Raw genomic sequence first — 9,289 nt, 5'->3', positions numbered from 1 at the left:
TATACTAAAGTTGTCCTGACTCCAAGTACAGGACTCCATTCACTATATGACCTATCTGTCTCAACTACCTCAAAGCACATATTAAAAGAACTTGAGTTTTATAAACAGAAAGTTTGGGGGTTCTGGTTGTGGGGGGAGGGGTTCATAGTGTCCCCATAGATTAAATACCAGGACTATGTAGTTGCCTATTTAGGTCCTTTTTTCCATGTATTCTGCTCAAATGGAACTGGGTATCTTTTCTTAGGCTACTAACTGCTTCCATTCTTTGGCATGCTTATTATTATTCAATAAAAGATTCCAGATTTAAGGGGAGAGGGCATCCCTAGATACAGATCTTAACACCTCCATACCTTAGTAGATAGTCTTTACGAGTTGCTATATCTAATTTCATATCATGTGATGAGCCTCTCTGCTCATCCTCAGATGTTGGACACAAGTACAGCCTAGTTCTTCATTCTCAAAGCCATTCCAACTTGAATGGATTTGCCAAAATTTTTCTTGTGTTGGCAAAACCTTCAATTACTCAGGGTCACTGCTACACCAAAAACTGTCGTGATAGTAAGATTTTAGTGGAAAATTATTAGTGGAGCAAAGTTTTTAGCACTGATATATAGAAAATAATAACCTGAGCACATGTCAAAGACAGTATTTATATATATTTGTGTATAATTTGATTTTATATAATTTGTATAAATTGTATAAAATTTCCCCATTACATATATATGTAATGGGGAAATTTTCTTTACAATCTTATTACATGTATATGGGTTTCAAGGCCCAACAAAATTTTAATTATTGAAACTAATTGCCAACAAACCACTAAGGAAGAAATTGTGTTCCCTGTGGTTTTTGGGGTTCACCAATTAATTCAACATCATGGCATAACCCCTAGGTCTTATTTCCCATCTTCTGTTTCAGCTGAAAAATATAATATAATATTTCACTGAGTTGTCAAGACTTCAAGTCCAGAGAGTGCACTAAGAAAAAAATCTAAGCAGCCAATTCAAACATAATTCAATTTTAAAAATTATTAAGCACCCACAAAGTAACATGTTAGGCACTGAGAATGAAAACCTAATACAGTCCTTACTCTCAAAGAGCTCAGAATCTGCTTGAATTGAAGTTCTTCTCCTTGAAAGCCACATAGAAGCTTACAACTGAAGGAATTAGAAAAGACCTATTGAGTAAGATAGAGATTCCTAGAAACAGAGTTGAGGAAGGAGAGCATTCCAGACTAGGAGAATAACCTGCACAAACTCAGTACTCTTACAATTTTTATTGTTCACAAAAATAGGAATTGGTTCTTTCAGAAAATGGGAATTTTAGATAGATAGATAGATAGATAGATAGATAGATAGATAGATAGATAGATAGATAGATAGATANGGAATTTTAGATAGATAGATAGATAGATAGATAGATAGATAGATAGATAGATAGATATAGATAATATTTTGTTTTTAGAACATTTTTACATTTCTGGATATATACTTCCCCTATGCCTCAACTCAGAAAATCTTCTCATAACAGAGAATAAAAATGAAAGATGAAAAATAATAACTCAATAAAACTAACATTGGCAGAGTGTGAAATATTCCATTCTCAGAATCCCTCACATCTGCAAAGAAGAGGAGGTAAATGAATTTTCTCTTCCCTTCGTCAAGGCCAAATATCTTGGTCATTCATATTATAAAGCATTTGATTTTATTTCTTATTATAAGATTTTTTCTTGTTCTTTTTTCTTTGTGTTTTATTTCTTGTTCTTTACATTTATATATAGTTTTATGTATATTATTTTCCTAGTTCTGTTTAATTCACTCTACATCAGTACATGTAAATCTTTCCATGATACTCCAAATTATTTCTATTCATCATTTCTCATAGCATAGGACATAGCACTCATGTACCACAGTTTCCTTCATTGTCCTCCCAATCAATGGGCATCAACTTTGCTTCTAGCTCTTCACTATCTCAAACGTACACCTATGCATTTTTGCTATATGGGACTATGAGTAAACTGCCTCTAGAAGAATAGAGGCTAGGCTTCCAGCCCATAAAGATGATGGAAAGTAAAGCATTTATTGAATACGGACCACATGCCAGGCATAAGGAATAAAAAGACAAAATTGAAAGACAAGAGCTTAAAGTCTGGCCAGAAGAGACAACATGCCCATTTCTAATTCTAAGGAGGCACTGCTGGGCCCACTGGGAGAGAGGTACTATACCCATTTCAGTTTTCATGAAGGGACCCTTCTCATAAAGCATTCAGGTGGTATGGACTGAATTCCACCTTCCTTGCCTCTAATGGGTGATGGGGCAGGGAGTATATGTGTACTAGTTTTCATGAAGAGACCCTTCTTATAAGGCATTCAGGTGGTATGGACTGAATTCCACCTTCCTTGCCTCTAATGGGTGATGGGGCAGGGAGTATGGGATGGGAAGGAGCTCCCTTTTCTCACACTCTCTGGCTCATTGAATTTCTAACCCATAATTCCAAGGACAAAAATTTAGGTTTAGTTTCATGTTTGTTTTCCAAAAAAAGTGGGAAAAGAAAGGTATTCAATGTGCAATATCAGGTATAAAATAAGTATTTATTTCCTAGACACATACAAATGAATAAAATACAAAACAAAAACAAAATCCCACCTTTCACAAATATAGTTATCAATAGTAACATCTAAAGCAGGATTCAGTATCTGAAATTATAACTAGTCCAGTTAGTCACATGCAGTAGAAAGAAAGGTTATAGCTATACATACACATCTACATATATGTACCTATGCGTGTTTGTGTGTCTGTGTGTGTAATACACTTTGTGGTTGGGGGATAGAGTGGGGAGATGGGAAGAAGACAGATAAAGGTCTAGACTTCTGTGTTCATTTGTGTAAAAAACCTCCATGGGAAACTTCCTGCAGCAATGAAGCATATGAAATTCTCTGACTCATATTTTAGAAAGGTGCCTAAGACACTGAGAGGTTAATGAGTTGCCCACAGTCACACAGCTAGGATCTGCCAGAGGCAGTTTTTGAATCTAGTTTTTCTTGTTTCAATACTAGCCCTCTATTATGCCAAATTGTTTCTAATATAGCACTTCATACCACCTCAAACCATGCTTGTCTTCAGAAAAATCTAGCCACTATCTCCTTTCCAACTACAGGAAGTTAAAAATACAAAATGGACAGAGTGCTGGACCTGGGATCAAAAAGATCTAAATTCCAGCCTTAGATGTTTACAATCTATGTGACTATATACAAGCCACTGAATTCTTCCATTTCCTCAACTACAAAATGATAATAATAATAATATCTGCTTCCTAAGGCTGTTGTAAGGGAAACCTAAAATTCTTATATAAATGCTAGCTATTTTCCCTCTAGGATCCTGGTGACTGCTTTCTATGAAGCCTCTTGAATTAAACAATATCCTTCTTTTCCAACACTTCCAAAATCTGTTAATGAGTCATAGAGGTGTATAGAAAAAAATAATGAAAGACTAATTCCAGATCAAAGGGAAATAGGAAGGAGAAGATAAAGTACTGAGAAAGAAAAGACAGATACACAAGACCTGGATGAGGTTTTCCCCAAGACAAGTTTTAAGAGCATTCACAGAACATGAGATTTTGTAAAGTGAAAAATACATTTCTTGCAAAGAAATAAAAAAAGATCTCATGGTTACAGTAAAATCTAGGATTATAAGTTTCCAACTCTGACCTACCCTCAAATGGGTAGAAATAGAAGCACCCTTTAATGCGGTTCTTTTCTCCATCCCCCAGATTCCTATCCTTACTTAGAAGAAAATGGCAGCAGAAAATCACTCAATAGCAACTGAGTTTATCCTTGCAGGATTAACAGATCGTCCAGAGTTCCAGCTCCCTCTTTTCTTTCTGTTCCTTGGGATCTATGCAATCACTATGGTGGGAAACCTGGGCATGATCACACTCATTGGGCTGAATTCCAACCTTCACACCCCCATGTACTATTTCCTCAGTAATCTGTCCTTTGTTGATCTCTGTTACTCTTCTGTTATTACCCCCAAGATGCTGGGAAATTTTGTACTGGAGAAAAACACAATCTCTTATCCAGGCTGTATGACTCAGCTCTACTTTTTCCTTGTATTTGTTGTTGCTGAGAGTTACATGCTGACAGTGATGGCATATGATCGTTATGTCGCCATCTGTAGTCCATTGCTCTATAATGTCATCATGTCTCATCATGTCTGCTTCCTCCTGGTGGCCATAGTGTACATAATGGCATTAATTGGTTCAACAATAGAGACAGTCCTTATGTTGAAATTGTCTTATTGTAAATTCCTTATCAGTCATTACTTCTGTGATATCCTACCCCTCATGAAACTTTCCTGCTCCAGCACCTATGATATTGAGATGGTGATTTTCTTTTTGGCTGGATTTGACATCATAGCAACCAGCTTAACAATCCTTGTTTCTTATGCTTTCATCCTCTCCAGCATCCTCCGCATCCGCTCCACTGAAGGAAGGTCCAAAGCCTTCAGCACCTGCAGCTCCCACATTGCAGCTGTTGCTCTATTTTATGGGTCTACTGCATTCATGTATTTAAAACCTTCCACAGCCAGCTCCCTGGCCCAAGAGAATGTAGCTTCTGTCTTTTACACCACAGTGATCCCCATGCTAAACCCCCTGATCTATAGCCTCAGGAACAAAGAGGTAAAAGCTGCCTTGCAGAAAACCTTGAGGATAAATAAGTCCTGATTCAAGTATCATTATTATTCCCTCTTCTTCAGCCTACTGGTTAAATAGCATCTTGTTTTAAGAAAGCAAAGAAGCCCTTAGAAGATTTAAATTTTGGGGATGAGGAGTAAGCAGTTCTCCCCATAGCTGTTTTTCTTTTGTAACCTGTGACTCATGCAAGGGACTATAGGCACAGCCCCTCTGCATTCCCTCAGGAGCATAGCTATAATCCTCAAGGACTCACCCTGACACTTCCATGCATGTCTCTCCCACAAGCATAGCAAAGCACTAAAATCAGTAAACACATGAACTGACAGATGTGATTCTTCCTCAGATCTCTTCATAACTTGGAATTGCAGAGAGAATCTGAGGTGTATAAAAGAGAATTCTTTCCCCTCTACATTCAGGGAAGAAAAAAATTCTTGTAATTCCAGAGGAAAACAAATCTTCATGTTTCATATTAGAACCCTAAAAGGGATGACTCTGAGCAGAGCCCAGAAGAAAGGAAAAATCTGCTTGGGCAAATTGCAGGAGACAAATGGAACCAAATCCACCTGAAGGATTGAACCTCTGCCATCTGTTCTTTCTATGAGGCCAAGGTGATGAAAGAAAACCCATCATTGTCCCAGTTGTTACCCACAGAGAATAGGCAGATTGCAGAAAGTTGGACAACATCCAGAGTATGAAGGAAGTTTTGTTTGGGTTAAGGTCAATCCATGTTTTCCTGTGTAGGTTTTGAAGTGAACCATCTTGAAAATCATAAAAATGAAAAAGAATAGTAAAAAATAAAAGGAAGAAAAATTGAAGAGTACATGGAGAAGAGAAAGGCCTTATTTAGTGAACAAAATTGGTGTGACTTTTGGTCATGAACTCTAAATATGAAATATGGCATATCAACCAAAAATAACATACTGCCCAATTTTCCCTTTTTGGTTTCCAAGTCCTCAACAACATATTTTCCAGAACTATTAAAGTGAAAATTCTACCACTGCCCCCACCCCCACTTCCACTCCCAACCAACATTTCATCCCTACTCCATTTGAATCAGGCTTGTGTACAATTTGTACAATTATTCCAATATTAGAAACATTCTGCACTATCCAGGGCCCTGTAATGAATGTATGTAGATCAGCTGGACATGACTGTAACAACTAAACAAGAAAAAGATTGTAAATGTGATGTTATGTGAATTAAAAATCTCCTAGAATTGGGCTTTTGAGAAAAAGTTTATTATTTTATCAGTTTCTAAAGATAAAACATTATCACATTGAGTTCTTTTTACACTGGCAGGCACATCAGGGAAGGTATACCTCAGAGAAGTACTACCCAGTCCTCCCCCATTCAACAAACACCAACGACTCCTTATTGCCTCCAAGATAAAACATCAAATCCTCTGTTTAATTTTTAAAGCTCTTCATAACATGGCTCTTTTTACCTTTATGGTCTTTTTGCACCTTACTCCCCCAGAAACTCTGCAATCCATTGATACTGGTCTCTTTGCTATTCATTGAGCAAGATGGTCCATCTCAATAACTCAACATTTTCACTGGCTGTTGCTCTCTCCCTCCTCCTTTCTGCCTTCTGGCTTCCCTGGCTTCTTTCAAATCTCACTTCTGTAACAAGCTTTTCATGGTCCTCCTTAATATTAAATGTGCCTTTTCTTTCAGATTACCTCCAATTTCTGAAATTTATGAGAATAATGACTGTTGGAGGTTGAGATTTTTCACTTGGAGTTTTTGGGGGGGCCTTACTTTGTATCCTCAGCACTTAGCCCAGTGCCTGACACCTAGTAATAATCAGTATACTTAGTATAACTTGGAAAGCTTTGACTTAGTATAAGTAGGAAAAAATATACAATCATTCTTTTCCTGCCTGTCTTTTCTAACTACACCTTTGCTTTTTCTTTCCTCATATTCACTAAAAATATTCTATCTCCATACTTTCTTCAAATATATTCTTTCTAGATGATAGTCCCTTTGCACTGTCATTTGAGGACTTGCCTATCTGTTCATAGAAACTCATTACCATGTAGCGCATATGGATTTGGATACAGAGTCATGACTTGAGGTAGCAAGGCCTAAGTTCAAATATGGCCACAGATATTCGCCAGCTGTGGGATCCTGGAAAAGTCACTTAAATCTCTGTTTGCCTCAGTTTCCTCAAATGATAATAATAGAACCTACCTCACAGGGATATTATGAAGATCAAATGGGATAATATTTTTAAATGCTTGGCAAAATGTCTAGCATGTAGTAAGTGCTATATAAATGTTAGCTATTATTATTGTTAATTTCCAAAGTAGAACTGAATCTATTTGAGTAGAGGTTTTGCTTTGTATTGAAGAACAGATATACTCAATATAAGTACTCATGATACAATTCAAAGCTCTGGAATTCCCTGTTTCTCTGTGAGGTCTCTGAAAAGCATTTGGGTCAAGAAATCTCCATGAAGGATTTCTGGCAAAGAAATGAAAAAACCTTGAGTCCACTTCCTGATACTAATCCTGGTACTGTTTAGAATATTTTTCTGCTCAAGGTTTTCTTCATGGCCAATTTGACATCCTTGTTCCGCAGACTATAGATCAGAGGATTCAGCATGGGCACCACAATAGTGTAGAACACAGAGGATACTTTCCCTTGGCTCATGGAGAGAAGAGAGGAAGGTTTGAGGTACATGAAACCTCCAGACCCAAAGAAAAGAGAAACAGCCATCATATGGGAGCTGCAGGTGCTGAAGGCTTTGTACCTGCCTTCAGTGGAATTGATATGAAGGATGCTAGAGAGGATTAAAGCATAAGAGATAAAGATGGTGATAGTGGGGACACCAATGTCAATGCCCACAACAATAAAAACAACCAATTCATTGACATAGGTGCTGGTACATGAGAGCTCCAGGAGAGGGAGTATGTCACACATGTAGTGATTGATGATGTTCTTGTTACAAAAGGACAGTCTCAGCATGCTTCCTGTGTGGGGCATGGCACCAGAAAACCCCATCACATAGGCACTAACTGCTAGCAGGCAGCAGACTTGATAGGACATAGTGATGTTGTAAAGCAGAGGCTTGCAGATAGCAACATAACGATCATATGCCATAGCTGACAGAAGGAAGGACTCTGAAATTACGAAGAAACAAAAGAAATATAGCTGAGCCATGCACCCTGAATAGGAAATGGTGTTTTTCACTGACACAAAATTCACAAGCATCTTAGGGATAATAGATGAAGAGTAACATAGATCTACAAAGGACAGATTGAACAGAAAATAGTACATGGGGGTATGAAGATGAGAATTGAGACCAATCAAAACAATCAAGCCCAGGTTCCCCACCACAGTGATCACATAGATCCCAAGGAACAGGAAGAAAAGAGGGAGCTGGAGCTCTGGTTGGTCAGTTAAGCCAACAAGGATAAACTCAGTCACGGAGGTATCATTTTTTCTGCCCATTCTTCTCATAGAAGAATCTGGAGAGAAAGGAGAAAAAAAATCACATTAGAGGGTTGCCTCAAGTCTTTCATTTTATTGTCCATTGACAAGAACGAAAAACAATCTGGGACATTTGGAATTGGGTTTCACAAGAGAAAGCTTGTACCAAGTGACCAGAACTGATCTTTAAGTTTTCTTTTTTTTTAAACTCTTACCTTCTATTTTAGAATCAATACCAAGTACTGTTTCCAAGGAAGAAGAGAGGTAAGGAATAGGCAATTGGAGTTAAGTGACTTGCACACGGTAAGACAGCTAGGAAATGTATGAGGCCAGATTTGAATGAATACAGGATCTCCCAAATCCAGACCTGAAGTTCTATGCACTGAGCCAACTAGGTACTTCTGATGATTCAGTTTTCATTGTAATCATTAACATATCAGAAATGGGCAAGTGCTAGAAATCAAGCCTTAACTCATTCTCTTCTTGATTGTCTAAACTTGAGAAAGTGATGGAGAAAATTTTAATAATGCAGACTGAACTTTAATGTGTGTCCTCCACACTTTTTTTTTCAGAATTGGTTATTGAACTTCTACCAGCATACAGTTACTCCAAACTCATCCCCTGCCTCATTGGGTCTACTATGGCTATCACCAAGGTACCCAGGAACTCTAATCTTGTCTGTCACCATTTCTGTGAGGCAAACTGTTACAACAGGGAAAAGAGCCTGACTCCAGAATGAGCCCTAGGATGCTAGCTCACTAAATGAAGAGACAATGGTACCCTCCCAGGCCAGCTCCTCTTAAGGGATGGCTCTACTCATAACTTATTACAATACTCTCTTGTACTTGACTCTACCAGACAAGGGACCAAAACCTGTAGCCCTGTTTGGAAGGGAAGGACACACTATATCTGAGTTGCTCACTGAGTAAAACCAAGTCAAAAAAGGAAATTTGATTCTCTCACCACAGACAATCTTCACAGCTTGACCCCCTCAATAACACATTCTAACCAGCTCTTCTTGGCTTTTTTCAGTGCCCTAGGATCCCACAGAATGGGTCTGGGAGGAGGAAGTAGGGGAGCTAGTCTGAAACTCACCTTACTTCTACCTGAAGATGTCAGCATTGGGCCTTTTTGAATCTTTACTCTCACAGTCCCAGATCAG

The 9,289-nt window shown here is 38.0% G+C and overlaps 2 protein-coding genes across 2 annotated transcripts; one reads left to right on the top strand and one right to left on the bottom strand.

Annotated features, from left to right (window-relative positions):
- Positions 1-3,784: 3,784 nt before the first annotated feature.
- Positions 3,785-4,723, top strand: LOC123255553 (olfactory receptor 151-like). Its single transcript, XM_044684325.1, has one exon. The coding sequence runs from the start codon at positions 3,794-3,796 to the stop codon at positions 4,721-4,723; it is 930 nt and encodes a 309-aa protein (XP_044540260.1). The 5' UTR covers positions 3,785-3,793.
- Positions 4,724-7,215: 2,492 nt separating this feature from the next.
- On the bottom strand, positions 7,216-8,157 carry LOC123255552 (olfactory receptor 145-like). The gene has a single exon (XM_044684324.1). The coding sequence runs from the start codon at positions 8,155-8,157 to the stop codon at positions 7,216-7,218; it is 942 nt and encodes a 313-aa protein (XP_044540259.1).
- Between the last annotated feature and the right edge of the window lie 1,132 nt (positions 8,158-9,289).

The sequence above is a fragment of the Gracilinanus agilis genome, unplaced genomic scaffold (assembly GCF_016433145.1).
Source record: "Gracilinanus agilis isolate LMUSP501 unplaced genomic scaffold, AgileGrace unplaced_scaffold48547, whole genome shotgun sequence".
Taxonomy (NCBI): domain Eukaryota; kingdom Metazoa; phylum Chordata; class Mammalia; order Didelphimorphia; family Didelphidae; genus Gracilinanus; species Gracilinanus agilis.
The sequence above is the reverse complement of the archived record's forward strand: the minus strand, read 5'-3'. Positions and strand labels throughout refer to the sequence as shown.

Excerpts from the sequence above, each read along its gene's own strand:
- LOC123255553 (XM_044684325.1), top strand. The coding sequence starts at position 3,794 with ATGGCAGCAGAAAATCACTCAATAGCAACTGAGTTTATCCTTGCAGGA.
- LOC123255552 (XM_044684324.1), bottom strand. The coding sequence starts at position 8,157 with ATGAGAAGAATGGGCAGAAAAAATGATACCTCCGTGACTGAGTTTATC.